The 20505-nt window shown below is 44.0% G+C and overlaps 1 protein-coding gene across 1 annotated transcript; it reads left to right on the plus strand.

Annotated features, from left to right (window-relative positions):
• Positions 1-248: 248 nt before the first annotated feature.
• Positions 249-12409, plus strand: cUnh17orf75 (chromosome Un C17orf75 homolog). Its single transcript, XM_083648815.1, is given in 10 exon segments — positions 249-498; positions 869-943; positions 1723-1848; positions 2379-2556; positions 2813-2860; positions 7399-7518; positions 8004-8068; positions 9220-9359; positions 9502-9605; positions 10442-12409. Coding segments are annotated over 10 exon segments (1215 nt in total). The 5' UTR covers positions 249-355; the 3' UTR covers positions 10658-12409.
• The last annotated feature ends 8096 nt before the right edge of the window (positions 12410-20505 follow it).

Here is a 20505-nt window from a genome sequence, read left to right on the forward strand (position 1 = left end):
ACCACCATTCAGTTTTACTTCGAATGCTACTGAATGTACGTGTACTTAAAACCCCACGAGTGAACAGGAACTGAAAGCATTTTCCTCAGGAAGGAACCAATTTAGGAAATCAAGATCATACCCGGACATTTTTTAGAACGTACAGGCAGAACAATATTGCGCACGCGCAGAAACCCGTTCATCTACAAACAGAGGACGCTGTTTACTTTACATTTCATGCTCTGCGCTTTTACCATTACGGTCTTAATTGGAGATCCCAGCGTCAGAAACCAACCCAGCCTAAATAAATAAAAACACGACCTTGTCATCTGTCATTTCGGACAGCTCCTAGCTTGCTACGTACAACAGTGACATCATGTTTACCTCCCAAACCTCATCCTTCCAAGACTCAATTGATGTGGAAGAGAGAGATGACTTTGACAGCGAAGAAATTGTTGGATACAACCAGAAAATTCAACTGAACTGCTACTACGCCATCTACCTTTACCAAGGCACAAGGTAACAGTTTATATTCCCAATGCTGTCATGCTAGCTCTGCAATAAGACACCTTTCTTGGCTAAATAAATTAAGATGTGTGGAATGCATTGGAAACTAGCTATATCAGCCCAGAATGATGTGGTCCTCATTATTCTACAGGAGATTACATACACAGCTCACAGTATAATGCAGAGCATTTCCTGATAAGTGATAACAAGCCCCCTGGTGTATAAATTATCTTTTTTTGCTTGATCACTATTTCAATCCAACATTCTTTCCCAAAAGCACTCTTCAATAGTTCCTGAACCGCCTACTGGCATTCCTTCAGGCAGGAGGAGATTTGTACATTAATAACTAACCAGGTGATGAGTAAACTGTCAATTGTCTTAGATCTGAGGCTACTGGGGAAAATGTGGCATGGAACCAGAGAAGAACAGACTCCACAACCAGTCAGGATGACTTTAGGTAACACAGGAGCCGTCCATCTCCTTCTCCTTGCTCTCAGTGGTTGTTCCTCTTTGGCTTTCACTGTTGTGCATTGGTGTATCCACGGGGCTGCTACGGAAATCCAATCAACATCAGAATCAATGCTGTTTCTTTCCTGGTTGTGTTCTGATTGGTCATTACTGTTCTGAGTCGCTGACTGTCTCTCCAATACTGAGTTACATGGCCTTTAGGCTTCTCCCAATCTCATTCATTGGCATTGACATGTGTAATTGGCAACTGGAGTTGAAGAACATGAATAAATGAATTGCCTTTTGATGTCGTGGCATATTGTTATAAAATAATGGCAAAACATTACTGACTTTGTGATATTAGAAACACAAGGGAAACACTCGGTAGAGTGCAAAGTTTGGTGGTGTTACGTGAAACCGTTAGGCACCTTTTTGTGATTGGCCATGGCCAGTCAGTTCTAAGTTGCCCATGACCTACTTGTCTACAGTTTTGTGCAAATCCGTGCATAACCTTTTGAGATATCCTGCAGACAAACAGACTGACAAACAGGGGCAAAAACATGACCTTCGTTGGCGGAGGTAATGACTTATTTAAGGCTGTGTGACTCAGTTGGGCGAAGATCATCTTAATGTCACTCTATTGGTGTGTTGTGTGGATGTGGCTTATGGTCATCCGCTTCTTCCATCTCCTCTCCATTGACTTGAAGTTGACTGGCTTTGAAATTCCTCACCACCTCCACCGCCACCCCCTGACTCTGTATCCATAGTGACTCTCTGTCCTGCCCACAGCCTGAACCTGGTTGACAGCAGCCTTCCGTCGGAGGCGGAGCCCGAGCTGCGCTGCTACATCTCAAGGAGGCTAAGCAAAGGTGCCCTGCTTGGGGGCATGGGCAACATCGCCACTGTGGAGCTCAGGTAACGACAACTTTTTCATATTCACTTTTTCATATAAAAGGACAGTATGCAAAAAACATTAATTATTTGAAAAAAAAAAGATGGGAACACCAGATTTAGCAGTAAGCTAATTTCCATCCGTAGTCCTTGACAAAAAAAACAAAAAAAACATAACAAGAATCACAATACAAAACATCACACTAATATCACAAATACAGTACAGAAAGAATAAATACACAAGACAGAAGACACAGTATCAAAGTGCAGTTGAAGCGTATACCCTACATAATATATTAAAATATAGTAGGATGCCTTCTAAAAATACAAAGTGCGTAATACATTCACAGTGAAAGGGCCAAAGTTACACTATCATACACTGACCATATTGCACAATATATTGCACAATCCTTCATATCAAAGTGCATAATAAATTCACAGTCAAAGGGTAAAAAAGCTACATTAACATATGAATGTATAAAGATAAGTTCGGACAAACGCAATGACTTGGGATATTTAATAACACAAATGTGCTGATGATTCTCTCTTCCCAGTGTCCCAGAGCAGGCAGTAGGCTGCTACTGCTGTCTCCTGGAGCAGGAGAGATCGCCTGAGCAGCCGGACGCTGACGGCAATGATGGATATGTCATCTGTTTTATGGGGGGTTCAGAAAAAGGACTGAACTTATATCCTTTGTTGACAATAGAGAGGAGATTCTTATATAAGGCAATATGTAAGACAGAAATACAAACATAGAGACATGTCCAATACAAACAGTAATTCAGGATAGTTTTATATAGTGTTACATGTAGTAATAGTACACGTAATAAGCATCACACAAGGTCCTCCAGCATTAATTGTATACATAATCCTTGCTATATTGAGTTGTTCTTTCCAGCATTGTCACATTGCATCCATTCCACAGCATTGTAACTATGGACAGAGACACTTTTCCAATTCCTTGACTCAGTGCACATTCCGACTAGAGCTGGATAAGTACGTCCAAGGTCTGCAGAGCAGTCTACAAACCCCAGAGGTAAGAGAGTGGAATAACGGTGTAATGGAGTTGTAATTATAACCGTTATAGTCAGGGATCCAGTCACCCAAAATTTGAGAGGACCTGACATGGCATGCTATACTTTTTTTTTGTGTTTTATCTATTCATTTGGACATTAAGGTCCACTGAATGAGAGGTCTGCTCTGCCGGAAACCTCGCGAAAAAAAGTTGTGGCCATTTTTGGATATGAAGCCTTCATTTTTTGACCGAAAAATGTGAAAGAGTTTTTTTTCTTTAAAGTCCTCAGTGGGTTGCGTAGACTGTCAATAAATTCATCCCAGGTACACAGAACATGTGTGTTGACAACACCAAGTTAAGAAATACACTTATAAAACCTTTCCAAATGATTTATAGACATTTTCTATTACAAAAAAGCACTCGTTTTTTGAATTTTCTCCATTATTTTCATCTTTACTTTGTTAGTAAGCAATTATATCCTGAAATATGACATCAGCCAATGTGTCATTCTTTTCAGCAGATATTATAGTCATTCCACACTAAAGATGATTAAAATCAACTCAAAATCAATGGATCTGTGGTGATTTTATTACCTTTATGCTCGAAATTCCTCGAAACATGTTTTTAGTTTTAACAAAACCCTGTACCCCAAAGACAATACTTGTAACACAAGAAATTCAAAACAACAAAATGATTTTAATCACAAAATGTACACTGGATGACAAGCCAACAAAACAATTATTGTTATACAGCTTAATTTGGATAGATTGTGACCAGAATCTAGAAAACATTAAATTAAACATTAGCTGAACAAAATTATTGAACACAACACAAGAACACAAGAAAAAAGACTGGCAACAAGGTCTATAATATAACAAAATTAACTTTGCAATGAACACAATAACTCAATCACTGTCACTGTCTTCAAGTGTGAGAAATAACTCAATCACTGTCACTGTCTTCAAGTGTGAGTTCAATCCTTGAACATTTGTTGGGGTCCCCAGTGCAGAGACATGCGATGACACACTTGACATTGGCTCTCACACAAGAGCATCCTCGGGCACACATGCTTTTCTTGCAGTGACAGTATTTCGTGTGTTTGAATTCTGCAGGTTTTGCCTCCTTCAGCATCATGGTTGCCATCAGCTCCTTTGATATTGCCAAAGAGATGGGCTCGCAGTGCACCCAAATTACCACTGAAGTCACTCCTCTCATACAGTGACACCATGTACCGCCTAGCCGCTGTCACAACATCTTCTTTAACATCCAGGCTTTCCCCAGGGTTACCGTATCTGCACAGAGGCAGAAGGTCTTCCAGGTGATCAACGGCAGTTTTGTAGGCGTGCTTTTTTCCTCTTCTGTAGAGCTAGCTGTAGAGCTAGCTCACTGTGTCACAGCACAAGCTCAAGGTCCTGGGACTAAACACAGCAATGTGTGACTGGATCCTGGACTTTCTGACAGACCGCCGCCAGGTGGTGAGAGTGGGCAACCTCACCTCCTCCCCACTGAACATCAGCATAGGAGTGCCCCAGGCATGCGTCTCCAGCCCCTTCTGGTACGACCTCTACACCCACGACTGCGTGGCGACTCAAACCTCGAACACTATCGTGAAGTTTGCAGACGACGCAGCAGTCGTGGGGCTGATCTCCAGGAGCGACGAGACGGCCTACAGAAAGGAGGTGGAGGCCCTGGAACAATGGTGCCAGGACAACCACCTCTCTCTAAATGTCTCCAAGACCAAGGAGATCATTGTAGACTACAGGAGGGGAGGGGGGGGGCGCACACCCCCCAATCACCATCAATGGCACAGTGGTGGAAAAGGTGGACAGCTTCAAGGACCTGGGAGTCAACATCCACCAGGACCTGACATGGGCCAGCCACACCGACACTGTTGTCAAAAAGGCCCAACAGCGACTACACGGACTCAGACGCCTGAAGAAATTTGGGCTAAGGCCAAAAATCCTCAGGGACTTCTACAGAGGCATCATTGAAAGCCTGCTGACTGGCTGCTTCACCACCTGGTATGGGAACTGTACCACCATGGACCGCAGGGCACTAAGAAGAGTGAGGCGCGCGGCCCAGCACGTAACAGGATGTGAGCTACCAGAACTGCAGGAACTGTACAATCAGCGGTGCCTCAGGAGGTCCCTGAAGATCATCAAGGACACATACCACCCCCACAACAGCCTGTTCTCCCTGTTACCCTCAGGGAGGAGATACAGGGTTCCAAAACCACGAACAAATCGCCTGAGGGACAGTTTCTTCCCGCAGGCCACGAGACTCCTTAACACACACAAATAAACAATCATGTAGCAGCTGCTACCATTACATATGATAATTATGCCTATGTTATTTGCACCTGTGCAAACAGAATGTTTATTTATGTTTTAAGGTGTCTACGCTAGAAAAGAAAAGGAAAAGTTTACTGTTATTGCTTGCATCTATATGCCCTGATTTTGCACTGTTATACTGCACTATGTTGTACCGGAGCCTACAGCACAAGAATTTCACACGTGATACTTGTACTACGGAGTGACAATAAAAATCTTGAATCTTGAATCTTGAATCCAGTCAGTATGTAGGTGCTGAGGAGCATGGAGGAAAGATCTGCAGCTTGAACATCATAGTTCACTGCCAGGGCGTCTGCGATTGCATCTTCTTTACCCACAGTTCCTGCAGGCCATCCATGTAATTTTCCGTGATCCTGGTCGCACTGTTCTGTTAAAAGCAGATTGTCAGGTTGAGCTTCCAGAACTATCCTGTGAGAAGCACGAGGAGGCAGATACCAGGATGTTTGCCCACATTGCATACTCATTACAACATCTGCACCACAAACAGACTGTAGTGGTGGCTACTGACACAGACGTGATCATGATGTGCATATACTACATTGCACACATGGATGGCCTGCAGGAGCTGTGGGTAAAGAAGATGGATATCTACCTGCTCATGCAATCGCAAACGCCCTGGCAGTGAACAATGATGTTCAAGCTGCAGATCTTTCCTCCATGCTCCTCAGCACCTACTGACTGGATGTGACACAGTGAGCTATCTCTACAGAAGAGGAAAAAAGCACGCCTACAAAACTGCCGTTGATCACCTGGAAGACCTTCTGCCCCTGTGCAGATACGGTAACCCTGGGGAAAGCCTGGATGTTAAAAAAGATGTTGTGACAGCGGCTAGGCGGTACATGGTGTCACTGTGTGAGAGGAGTGACTTCAGTGGTAATTTGGATGCACTGCGAGCCCATCTCTTTGGCAATATCAAAGGAGACATGCGTTGCCTTCCACCTACTGAAGATGCCTTCGTTCCAGTTACACCTTCGCCGAGCCCTGCATCAGTTGGCTGTATGCAAGCGAGCACACATGTCTCAACCAACCTACCCTGTTGCCACTGACTTCGGCAGAGAGCTTGTCAGTGGTAAGCTGATGGCAACCATGATGCTGAAGGAGGCAAAACCTGCAGAATTCAAACACACCAAATACTGTCACTGCAAGAAAAGCATGTGTGCCCGAGGATGCTCTTGTGTGAGAGCCAATGTCAAGTGTGTCATCGCATGTCTCTGCACTGGGGACCCCAACAAATGTTCAAGGATTGAACTCACACTTGAAGACAGTGACAGTGATTGAGTTATTTCTCACACTTGAAGACAGTGACAGTGATTGAGTTATTTTGTTCATTGCAAAGTTAATTTTGTTATATTATAGACCTTGTTGCCAGTCTTTTTTCTTTCTTTTTTTAATGTGTTGTGTTCAATAATTTTGTTCAGCTAATGTTTAATTTAATGTTTTCTAGATACTGGTCACAATCTATCCAAAGCTGTATAACAATAATTGTTGTCTTGGCTTGTCATGCAGTGTACATTTTGTGATTAAAATCATTTTGTTGTTTTGAATTTCTTGTGTTACAAGTATTGTCTTTGGGGTACAGGGTTTTGTTAAAACTAAAAACATGTCTCGAGGAATTTCGAGCATAAAGGTAATAAAATCACCACAGATCCATTGATTTTGGGTTGATTTTAATCATCTTAAGTGTGGAATGACTATAATATCTGCTGAAAAGAATGACACATTGGCTGATGTCATATTTCAGGATATAATTGCTTACTAACAAAGTAAAGATGAAAATAATGGAGAAAATTCTAAAAACGAGTGCTTTTTTGTAATAGAAAATGGCTATAAATAATTTGGAAAGGTTTTGTAAGTGTATTTCTTAACTTGGTGTTGTCAACACACATGTTCTGTGTACCTGGGATGAATTTATTGACAGCCTACGCAACCCACTGAGGACTTTGAGGAAAGAAACCTCTTTCACATTTTTCGGTCCAAAAATAAAGGCTTCATATCCAAAAATGGCCACAACTTTTTTTCGCGAGGTTTCCGGCAGAGCAGACCTCTCATTCAGTGGACCTTAATGTCCAAATGAATAGATAAAACACACAAAAAAAGTATAGCATGCCATGTCAGGTTCAACCCATTTTCTTGAGCTTTTGGGCCTGTGGATCCCTGACTATTAGTATTGTTGATGCAAGATTTGGTTCCTGTCCCTGTGTGCCTCAGCTGCAGAACCTGGAGACGGAGGTGCGTCCCTACCTGAGCCGCTGGTACGAGGAGTCTGTGATGCACATTCACCGTGTGGTGCAGCTGGTCCATGGCAGCATCAGCTTCCTGCTGCACGCCGTGAGTCACTCTCACCTCTACAATGTTTCCTTCCTGACCATGAGCGTGACCTTTCACCTCTACAATGATTCCTTCCTGACCATGAGCGTGACATAAACTGCTCCCGTTTACCAGCTCCCTCAGTGACACCCTGTCACACTACAACTATATCATATACAACTGCCAATGTCATTGCAGAACTACCAACATTTTGAATAACCTGCGTAATATGGGAACAGTCATTATATTGAGGGATTTTGCTTGGTACTAAATGATTTGTGAGCAAAAGAAAGATAAAATATGTGAAACATTAAAAATTCTGTAATTGCCACCCCTACGTTATCATTACATCAAAAGACAACTTGAAAGCATATTTGTGTATTAAAACATTTGCTCTGCGGGCTTTGATCCAGTTCACTTACTTTGATATCACTCAAATTCTGTGTGCAAGACATACAAATATTCCAAGAGCAGTGCAATGCAAGCGCTTTGCATTCTGTGTCCAGGCTCTGAGTCACACACACGTGGAAGTCATCAATTCAGATGAGAGGACAAAGGCTGACGTGTCCAGGTGAGTTAGTTTACTTTACCTGTACTCACAATACCACAGGTGAGTTAGTTTACTTTACCTGTACTCACAATACCACAGGTGAGTTATTTTACTTTACCTGTACTCACAATACCACAGGTGAGTTAGTTTACTTTACCTGCACTCACAATACCACAGGTGAGTTAGTTTACTTTACCTGTACTCACAATACCACAGGTGAGTTAGTTTACTTTACCTGTACTCACAATACCACAGGTGAGTTAGTTTACTTTACCTGTACTCACAATACCACAGGTGAGTTAGTTTACCTGTACTCACAATACCACAGGTGAGTTACTTTACCTGCACTCACAATACCACAGGTGAGTTAGTTTACTTTACCTGTACTCACAATACCACAGGTGAGTTAGTTTACTTTACCTGTACTCACAATACCACAGGTGAGTTAGTTTACCTGTACTCACAATACCACAGGTGAGTTAGTTTACTTTACCTGTACTCACAATACCACAGGTGAGTTATTTTACTTTACCTGTACTCACAATACCACAGGTGAGTTAGTTTACTTTACCTGTACTCACAATACCACAGGTGAGTTAGTTTACTTTACCTGTACTCACAATACCACAGGTGAGTTAGTTTACTTTACCTGTACTCACAATACCACAGGTGAGTTAGTTTACCTGTACTCACAATACCACAGGTGAGTTACTTTACCTGCACTCACAATACCACAGGTGAGTTAGTTTACTTTACCTGTACTCACAATACCACAGGTGAGTTAGTTTACTTTACCTGTACTCACAATACCACAGGTGAGTTAGTTTACCTGTACTCACAATACCACAGGTGAGTTAGTTTACTTTACCTGTACTCACAATACCACAGGTGAGTTATTTTACTTTACCTGTACTCACAATACCACAGGTGAGTTAGTTTACTTTACCTGTACTCACAATACCACAGGTGAGTTAGTTTACTTTACCTGTACTCACAATACCACAGGTGAGTTAGTTTACTTTACCTGTACTCACAATACCACATTACCACAGAGCGCTAAAGGAGCAGCAGCTCTGGCTGAGTGAATACTGTCTTATGTTACAGGCTGGCTCTGTGCATGTGCTGTTATATGTGTCCTAGTGGTTGAATGTTGAACTTCTGTTGTATATCAGGTTCGTCAAAGCAGCCACTTTGCAGGGCCTCTCTCAGCAAGACACCACCACAGCCTCTCTATGTAAGGCCATGTCAGAGGACGCAGTGTCCGACCTGACTATAGACTGCTCCACCAGCCCGCCCACACTCTCCAACACTGGTATGTGCTACGCTGAGACGTAGCCTCACACACTCCACTCCAATGTAAAAAGGATTGATCTTACAAAGTCTAGAAGTCTAACAGATAAATGGATTGATCTTACAAAGTCTAGAAGTCTAACACAGATGTTTTCCTCCCCCAGTCACTAACCGCTTTTGTGATGGCTGGATTCAGGCATTCCTCAACGCAGCTGAGCGCTGTAATCCTTTTCTGCTCAGACAGATCCTGGAGAACTTCAAACTGAAGGTGGGAAAACACTATGACTAAACTATGACTTTTGATTTCTCTTGGCAGATGTATTAAAGCAATGAGCCCCAAGATGCCATGTTATTTGAGAACAGGTAAGGGGCGTTCTTAGGCACAATGCGAAGCAGAGTGCCTAAAACCCCCTTAGCTGTTGTAAAATCAATCCTCTGAGCCACTGGGTCACTCTTTCTTCTGCTTGTCACGTTCAAAACTGACTGGGGCTCGAACCAGCGACTTCAAAACTGACTGAGGCTCGAACCCACAAGCTCAATACTGTTGGGCAGTAATCCAACTCTCTGTGCCACTGGGTCACACTTCTTAAGACTTAAGACAGTCTTTCGTCTGGGTGTCCACTTTCAAAACTCTGACTGAGGATCGAACCCACAACCTCTAAACTGTCATGCAGCTGTCAAGTCAAGTCATTTCTGTCAGAGATTTTCAGTCTTCACTTGAGAAGTTCTTCCAAGTCCAAGCTTTCACTGAGGCTCCAACCCAAAACCTCCAAATTGTGGTGTGGCCATAGGTGTCATTTATAGGTGTCACCACTTTTCAACACAAATTGACGCCCTTGTCTACTCGGATGTCAAATATGGTCTGACAGAGAAGTCTGGAAAAGTATAGAATTTTTAAATGGAAAATGTGTAGGAACCCTGTTTACAATGACTTCGAACGTGGATCTGCCACTCATAAGGAGGACCAAAGATCCATTTTATAACACAAATTTTTTGTGCTGTGTTTGAAGACACTTCCCCCTACTACCCGTTTCCTTTATTGTGACCGTTTTTCCTTTTTGTCTTGTTTCGTTTTCTCCACAAACCACCACCCCCGCTCTGCAGGCCATCCAGGACATGAACAGCCTGAAGCGTTTGGTGCGGCAGGCAGAGATGAGTCACTACGCCTTGTTCCGCTGCTGCCAGTTCCTGCAGGGCTGCGGAAACGGAGACGTGCTGCTGCAGAACGCCCGGGCCGAGCACCGCGACCTGCCGGAGGCCTGCAGCATCATCAGCGTCCTGGAGGAGTTCCTCAGGGAACAGGCTCAGGCCCAGGCCTGATCCCATCACAGCAGGGTGGGAAACTCACAGCAACCGCCCACCACATTGTGGTATGTTCATACTTTGGCTGCGGCTTGTAAGAGTTGTCTGCTTTATCAGCCACTTGGCAGACAACCAACCATCGTTTTGAATATAACATTACATTCTGCTTTAAATAGCAGTTGGCAGGTAAATCTTAGCCTAGTAAACTAGTTAGCCTAGTAAACCCCTCATTGTTCCCAGTCACTAGGTAGTGACTGAGAACAGGTCTGAGAGCAGGTCACGTGGAGGCTGGGTTTACCCAGGCTAGGTAAATCTATGCTGTTGGGGTAATTATGAATCCACCAGCTGTTATGGTAGGTGGATGAAAATGTAAGTTTCCTGCTCTGGCTGATACTGATGCCTCCCAGCTAGAAGGGTGTTGGTGGTCAGACTGTATAACGCTGAACTCCCTTCTACAAATGTGTCGTCTTCTTTTTGGGTTGTTCTTGGACATTTTAATCATTCAATAACATCACTTGCCTATTAAGGTTAGTTGCTAATTAAAGATGACACTGAAATGCATTTTATTACATGTTGGATGAAGGTGACTTGGCAGACACACATCTAAATTGAGTGCTAAAATCATGTTTATCCTACCAACTGGAGCTTCCTTTGTGTGACAATTTCCCCATTATGCTGTATTGTAGCAAACTAAAGTAATGTTATCCCTTTGTGATTTATGTGTTAAATGAGCATGAGTGTTAGGAAACATTGACATCACTATGAAGAACCAAAAATTATTACTACATTGTTGCTAAACTGACCTTGATCACATTCCTTGCCTACTATTATGTACAAATTGTGATTTATTATTGTTTTGTATATTATTTTCTTTTTTCTTTTGTGGAGAAACATTTTGCAGATTTCTGCAAGTTTGCTAAGAATGCACAAATCACTTTGTCTTTTTCTTCTTCTTTTTTTTTCTTTTTTTTTTTACATAGCTCTTGTTTCTGTTTTATTTCAACCCAATAACTGCACTACTGTTTTGTCATATGAGAACTGTTATCTTTGGCTGTCAAGTGACATTATCTATTTAATCTTTCTGTGGGAATGCGGTGTTGTAGATATAGTGTAATCTTTGCATATAAGTGTATACAAAGTATGCTCTGTTTACAGACATCGTCACAGCCTTCACCAGCCAAAGCGTTTCATGCTGAGAACAAAACAATGTCCTCCTTCCATCATTGTACCATACGAGAACAAGCTCTCACTAGACTCACTAAGCATTTGCCTAAGGGCTGTGCCAGGCTCAGAAAATATTCTGAAGAAAAGTAAGACATTGAAGTGTCGAATAAATGTAGATGGTTTAAAAAAAGGAAAAAGGGTGCACCTGAAGTGCTCAGTAAATCTCAGCATGCATATGTGTGTATATTATGTGTATTTTCCTATCCTCGTGCATATGAATCTCAGTAGGACAGTTTGAGATTATGGATCAAGCCTAATCTGAGAACAACCCCTCCCCCCATATAGAACCCGGCCACTAGAATTAGAATTGGACCATTCCCATGAAACCAGTCCAAAGTGTGTAGTGGAGCAATATCGATTTTGGTGGTGTGTACTTTAAACTGTGAACCAAGTGACATGCAGGTGTGTGTCAGTTTGCAGTAGTGATGTGATCTGTAGTGTGACTGACATAATACATTCTGGGCTCTGTACAGTGCGTTATATAATGTTATAAATTAATATCTTGTTCTTGTATATATATATAGGAGCTCAAATAAATAGTACTATTGATCCTCTTTATTGTCAGTGTGTGCATGTTGGCATTGTAAAGGAAAGTTCAAAGATGACATACTGTACATTATGAACTGACACTGATTTTGTATAGCAATATGTCATAAACATATTTAGCAGATCATTGCATCGCTACAGGTTGTTTTGAATAAAACTCTGAATGAGTCACTTACAAAGTGGTGTTACTGAAGGAAAATTACAAAGAATTGAGTCTGTGGTCCTAGAGATACATTGGCATGTATGGTCCCTCAGAGTCGGCTGCAGCTAAGCCCCAGTTCGATGGTTGTCCACCCAAACTGGACATCATGTCCTCCAGCTGACTCCCTCCCTCCTCCAGCTGGTCCTCTGCAACCACACAGAAATAGATGACGCTTGAGACAAACACATGTAGTTGTATAGTGCAGGAAGAGATGTGAATTCAGAGAGAAAGTCTGTAAACAAACGAGACATGGTGACAAGGACAGCCAGCCAGGTCAGTAACATGAAGCCATACTTACGATCAGTGTGATCACCAGACATCTTCCTCAGCAGAGAGCTTGGCACATCATAGATGCTCTCTGTCATTTCTCTGTGCTCTGAAATGGATGAAATCCACGCCAAACAATGAAACATTTGTACAATCCTGGTACAACAAAGGTACAAAGGTATGAAAGCGACTAGGGTTGAGTCGAGTATCCAGAAGAAACATAATGTACTTTTTTACGAGTACTAGTATCTGAGTACAATGTATCAATATGTGTACTGGTGATTATATTAGGGCTGGGTATTGTTTAAGAAATGACAATACCAGTACCCTTAAAGTGATACCAATACAAATAGAGTACTTCATTAGCTAGCTTTTCTTTAGCCATACTATGAACGTTTTGATGGCATCGCGGCACAATGAACTGCCAACAACATCAGAAAACACCCAATTTCTATTTAAATGGTGTACTCAAGCTACTGCGTTTGTGCTGTAACATGTGACCTCACCCTGATAGCCAGCGGCCCTGTTAGAGAGAGGGACGTCATACAGGCCCTCGTCCTGATCCCAGACCTTCTCTGATGATGGACTGTTCTTATATATGGCTGAGGAGATATAAGGCACACGGTAGGAGTTTGGACAGTTTGGACATGTAACAGCCGTCAAATGTTTACGGTATACTTTGTACATTAATGTACAACGTATATTTTACAGACATTTTATGTGTACATTTCTATCACAATAATAACGTTATGCTGAAGATGATACTAACTGTTTCGAGGTGGTAAAACGTCGTAGTCTCCCTCCTCTTGTATCTCCTCTACACTGCTGATCTCGCTCGAGCCATGGGTACCACGGAGCCGCTCATCTGGAAACAGAGTAGATTTAACGCCACATTGCTGCGATCGTAATTCAATTCAAGACATGATTACCAGCAACTCCATTGAATGACTTTTATTTCAACATAAACTCTCTTCAGTGGCTCATCTTTTATAGCAGTGGTTCTCAACATGGGGCTCAGGGGCCACCAGGGGTCCTGGGGGCGGGGAGGGGGGGAGGGGGGTGTTCCAGGGGGTCCCCAGCAAATTGATGAATTGTTAAAGAAAGTTCAACAGTTCATCAGAGCATGATGAAGGCCGTGAGGCTGATACGTTGGCATGTTTTTTCGGGTGCTGGATCGAAAATCAAACTGAGTAAAGTTTAATATTGACTGATGCTTTTTCTGCCTTCCTCCCATGTGGGAGTTGCCTATCTAGCAGTGTTGTCCAGCTCTGCTCTGATTGGTCCTCTGAGAGTAGATTGACTCTCAATCAAGCAGACCATGTGTTTGTGTTTGTGTCTGTGTGTATATACATTGCTTGTTCTGCTTTGTGATGTAACAATGCCTGATGAAGATCTCTGATCAAAAAACGTTGCCCATAAAACGTACTGGGAGCTACCACAGTGTGCTGATATTTTGTTTTTCTTCACTAAAAAAATAAGTTCACACAAAAATGAAAATTCAGTCCATATTTAACTCACCCCCATGCTGATGGAAAGATGGGTGAACTTTTTTAAAGTAGTTTGTTGTTTTCTCTATTGTCTCTTACATCATGGTTACAACAATATTTTCAGAACATTGAGGCCTGGACCTTTAACTGTGCTTTGTAACTTTGGTCATCTAGGGATTTAATCTTATGCTAAATCCCCAAAATGTCAACAAATAAATCTACGCTGAAACTCAAAAAGTTCACATTGGTGAAGCGTTTGAAACTATACCGTTGTGATGCCGGTATTTCCAGGCTGGCAGTGTGTCGTAGTCAGCGGCCTCTTCAGTGTCCAGCTCCATGGGGACAGAGAGGGAGGACAGGGTGCTGCTGTCCTCATGGAGGCACCAGCCCGGGACAGAGAGGGAGGACAGGGTGCTGCTGTCCTCATGGAGGCACCGGCCCGGGACAGAGAGGGAGGACAGGGTGCTGCTGTCCTCATGGAGGCACCGGCCTGGGACAGAGAGGGAGGACAGGGTGCTGCTGTCCTCATGGAGGCACCGGCCTGGGACGCAGACGGAGGACAGGGTGCTGCTGTCCTCATGGAGGCACCGGCCCGGGACAGAGAGGGAGGACAGGGTGCTGCTGTCCTCATGGAGGCACCGGCCCGGGACGCAGACGGAGGACAGGGTGCTGCTGTCCTCATGGAGGCACCGGCCCAGGACGCAGACGGAGGACAGGGTGCTGCTGTCCTCATGGAGGCACCGGCCCGGCACAGAGAGGGAGGACAGGGTGCTGCTGTCCTCATGGAGGCACCGGCCCGGGACAGAGAGGGAGGACAGGGTGCTGCTGTCCTCATGGAGGCACTGGCCCAGGATGCAGACGGAGGACAGGGTGCTGCTGTCCTCATGGAGGCACTGGCCTGGGACGGCAGGGGCAGAGAGCGGCCGTGTGGCCAGCCACGCCGTCACAGTCACACTGTCCCCCTCTGAGCAGCTGTGTGTGCTGGAGGGGTGTAACCTCTCTCCCTGCTCAGTGTGCTCACACACATCCAGGCTGAGGAGCACAACAAGCAGATTATCACTGGCTAGAGACACTGGTGGCTAAACGGGGAGCGATATTTTTTTTCGGATGATGGCAAAGGCTGGAGGCACCCTCTCTGCCTGTGATTGGCCTAGCGTCAAACGTTCATCCAATCACATTCGCTTGGCTATCCTGCGTCTCTTTCTACAGTCTGTGGTCAGACAGACAGCAGTTTCGCTTGCTAGCATGCATGAAAGACGCCACTGTGTGTTTATGTTTTTGATATAGTCTGGTCTCTGGTTATTAATGCTGCCGCTACTCTTGGCAGTGCACGTATGTAGCCTACAGACAAATAAAAAAGAAAAGATTAATGACAATTGATCAAGGGTTATATAAAAACAGTGTCAATGCCCATTTACTCATTCTAACACAAGAGTGACATGTATTTGAATTGAAATATGTATCAGTATGTGGTGTTTGCCCAGCCCTTCATTGGGAAATGCAGCTTTATGGAGTGGGATCACGTGGAGATGGTCTTCAGAAACTTTGATGAGATTGACAGTAAGTAAACATTGTTTCAGATACATGGTGGAGTTGTGGAAAAGTGTGTGTGAGTTTGGAAGAGGAGTGCACCAGTAGGTGGAGACATGAATCCATAGCAGTGTTGATTTCGTAGACGAAAACTATGAGGAAAAATGTTAGTCGACTACCTATTTTCACTGGTGAAAACTAGACTACCGTAAATGTGTATGTAATGTATGTTAGGGAGGGACGAATTGGGAAGAGATCCAATCAGAAGAGAAGAACAAGTTAAACATCTGTGTCTGTATTGCACATTCAAACCTTAAAACAATTCCAGAATAACAGATTCATATATCTTTACAATACGTTTGGAAATTCTAATGAATAGTTACGGTTTTCTTTGACTAAGATGAGATGAGATACTTAGACACTTAGTTGACAAAAACTTGACTAAATAAAATCAGCATGAGGTTGACTAAATATGATAAGAGCTTAAGAGAAAGTGGATTATAGCTCACTCAGATAAACATGTGAATGTTGTGTGATATGCAAAGGTTGTTGGTTCAATCCCAACCTCAGGCAATTTCTTAAAAAGTACTCACATTATAAGCTGCAGCAGTGATCCTTCTTTATCATCACCAGTAGTTTGAACACTGATAGAAATAAGCTGATGAAGGAGAGTAGTCAGTCCCTGACTCTAGCTCAACTCACTGGTACAAATCTCACCTGTCTCACTCTTTAAGCTGCAGCAGTGATCCTTCTTTATCATCACCAGTAGTTTGAACACTGATAGAAATAAGCTGATGAAGGAGACTAGTCAGTCCCTGACTCTAGCTCAACTCACTGGTACAAATCTCACCTGTCTCACTATTTATGCTCTGTGTTATTGTCAGTGTGAATACAGTGTGTAGAAATCAGAAGCTTAACCCCCAACAGCTCATAGCTCAGTCGGCTGAGTGGCTGAGTGGCTGTGTCACTGTCTCTGTCTGACAGGTAGACTGTTGGTTCGATTCCCGATGGAGGAGACATATATTACAGCACTGCCTTGTCTTTAACATCACCAGCATAGTGCCTCCTACAGGCAGATACACAGAGCGACACAGCACCTCCTACAGATCCACAGAAATGTACACTGTGGACAGACTGCAAAGAGATCCAGATATGTCATATACTGAGTTTAGTTTTTCAAAAAGGTTTTTTTAAGCCTAGCGGCAGCCAGACTACACACACGCACAATTCAAACCTACTTCCGATGTCAGTAAAATTTCAGCTCTCTGTGGTTTTCTGTCTCATAACCCTCAGCTCATGTCTCTGCAGAGGTCAGGGGGGGAGAACAGCCCCCCCCTTAGCTCCAGGTAGTGGCAGCGGAGCGGGAGTCGAACCCACAACCTCTGGCCCCAGTGTCTCTGTGTGTATTATTCCTTCACACCACCAGCTGCCCTTCACACTCACAGCTCTTCTCCAGGTGCTCTTGTCTCTTCCCTCTGCCTGTCACCATTCAAAACTGAATGAGGCTCGAACCCACGACCGCAAAAGTGGCTGAGGTCTCAATATTACCGGGCAGCAAGCCTACTTTCTGTGCCACCAAGTCAGACTGATTGAATGAGGTTTTCTCAGGGCTTTAAATGACTCTTTCCTCTGGCTGTCGACATTCAAAACTGACTGAGGATCGAACCCACAACCTCAAAAGTCACTGAGGCTCAAACCCACAAGCTCCAAACTGCTAGACAGCAATGCAACTCTCTGAGCTAGTGGGTCATAGTGATTAAGACTAGAAGATTAAAGTATAGTCTTTATGCATCTTAAAATATGTTTTGAAGGGACCTACAGTATATGATGTGAGTTTCTATTCGCCTTGCACAGAAAACCTTTTTTTTATACTTGAGTACATTTCAGAGCCTGTACTTTTTTCCTTTTACTTGAGTAGGCTAATTAAGTTGAATCAGTACTTCTGCTTTACCAGTCTTTGTTTTACACAAATAACTGTACTTCTACTTAATCAGAGCAACAATGTGATTACATTTGGAATGACGAGAAAAAATTACACGTCTGTGCAATAGGCTAAGTAGGGCTAAATAACTCAGATATAGGGTTTGCAATTGTAACGTTCCATATAATGAAGTCAAGTCAAGTCAAGTCAAGTCTTGACTCATGCTTGTTGATTTAATGATTGTTTTGCACCTGCTGCTCACCTTTGAGATACTTCTGGCTCGCCTGGAAAGAAGGTGGGAGCAGCCGAGTACAGTCAGCCAATCAGAGGCAGAGAGGGGCGGGTCATGCCTAGCCTTCGCCATCATGGGAAAAAAAATATCGCAAACGGGGAAGGGGGAGGGAGTTTGGTATGACGCGACCCATGTCAGGCCTTTAGTTCCAAAACAAAAACACAAACAATCACACTGAATATAAAGACTTGTACAACATTATCTGTTGCAAATCAATCAGCTCTGGCAACCTCCCTGTGTGTTATATGGACAAACTTCACCTGTGTTTCAGCTGGCATGAGGGGGAGGAGCTAACCTCCCTGTGTGTTATATGGACAAACTTCACCTGTGTTTCAGCTGGCATGAGGGGGAGGAGCTAACCTCCCTGTGTGTTATATGGACAAACTTCACCTGTGTTTCAGCTGGCATGAGGGGGAGGAGCTAACCGCCCTGTGTGTTATATGGAAAAACCCCACCTGTGTTTCAGCTGGCATGAGGGGGAGGAGCTAACCTCCCTGTGTGTTATATGGACAAACCTCACCTGTGTTTCAGCTGGCATGAGGGGGAGGAGCTAACCTCCCTGTGTGTTATATGGACAAACCTCACCTGTGTTTCAGCTGGCATGAGGGGGAGGAGCTAACCTCCCTGTGTGTTATATGGACAAACCTCACCTGTGTTTCAGCTGGCATGAGGGGGAGGAGCTAACCTCCCTGTGTGTTATATGGAAAAACCTCACCTGTGTTTCAGCTGGCATGAGGGGGAGGAGCTAACCTCCCTGTGTGTTATATGGACAAACCTCACCTGTGTTTCAGCTGGCATGAGGGGGAGGAGCTAACCTCCCTGTGTGGTATATGGACAAACCTCACCTGTGCTTCAGCTGGCATGAGGGGGAGGAGCTAACCTCCCTGTGTGTTATATGGACAAACCTCACCTGTGTTTCAGCTGGCGTGAGGGGGAGGAGCTAACCTCCCTGTGTGTTATATGGACAAACCTCACCTGTGCTTCAGCTGGCATGAGGGGGAGGAGCTAACCTCCCTGTGTGTTATATGGACAAACCTCACCTGTGTTTCAGCTGGCATGAGGGGGAGGAGCTAACCTCCCTGTGTGTTATATGGACAAACCTCACCTGTGTTTCAGCTGGCATGAGGGGGAGGAGCTAACCTCCCTGTGTGTTACAGTATATGGACAAACTTCACCTGTGTTTCAGCTGGCATGAGGGGGAGGAGCTAACCTCCCTGTGTGTTTTATGGACAAACATCACCTGTGTTTCAGCTGGCATGAGGGGGAGGAGCTAACCTCCCTGTGTGTTACAGTATATGGACAAACTTCACCTGTGTTTCAGCTGGCATGAGGGGGAGGAGCTAACCTCCCTGTGTGTTATATGGACAAACCTCACCTGTGTTTCAGCTGGCATGAGGGGGAGGAGCTAACCTCCCTGTGTGTTACAGTATATGGACAAACTTCACCTGTGTTTCAGCTGGCATGAGGGGGAGGAGCTAACCTCCCTGTGTGTTTTATGGACAAACATCACCTGTGTTTCAGCTGGCATGAGGGGGAGGAGCTAACCTCCCTGTGTGTTTTATGGACAAACATCACCTGTGTTTCAGCTGGCATGAGGGGGAGGAGCTAACCTCCCTGTGTGTTTTATGGACAAACATCACCTGTGCTTCAGCTGGCATGAGGGTGAGTAGATGATGACAGAATTTAAATTGTTGCGTTAACTATTCCTTTAATCTCTAGACAAGCTGAATGTAGCTTGCTTACAACCGCATTAGAGGAATTGTAATGTCCCATTGACCTCAAATTGATTATTTTATCCCATTTGGATCTGTCACAATGGAATAAACTTCCATCTACTTACTGTGGACTTCCAGAGCTTGAATGATGCATGGCCTGCCATAAGTGTCCTATCCACTCCTTCCTCAGAGCAGCGGTATCTGCTGCCTACACACACCCACCCACACACACACACACACACACACACACGCACACGCACACGCACCCACACACACACACACACGCACCCACACGCACACGCGCACACACGCTTTGGTTTGCAGGCATAGTCAGGATGTGGTCATTGTGGTGGGGGGCCTGAAACCTGACCTCCCACACAGGGCCGAATTCTCCATATAAGGGATTGGGTGAGTGCCCAGAGGCATCGAGACTCCAGCTGGGCACCAACTCCTTTGCTGTCTTTCGGAGGCTCTAGCGGCCTCATTTCTAAAGCTAGTGAAGATACTTATATCACATGAAACTAGAAGACCTAGGGCATCTATCAAAATCTTTGCAAGGAAAACCTGACATGACCATTTTGAAATTAATTAAAGTGGGTTCTATAGGTACACACAAGTATCCGCTTTACACACAACCTTTGGTTCCAGTTTTTTGTAAAGCATATTCCCATGTTATGAAGTA

Source organism: Poromitra crassiceps (assembly GCF_964638095.1).
Source record: "Poromitra crassiceps genome assembly, chromosome: 13".
In the NCBI taxonomy this organism is placed as follows: domain Eukaryota; kingdom Metazoa; phylum Chordata; class Actinopteri; order Beryciformes; family Melamphaidae; genus Poromitra; species Poromitra crassiceps.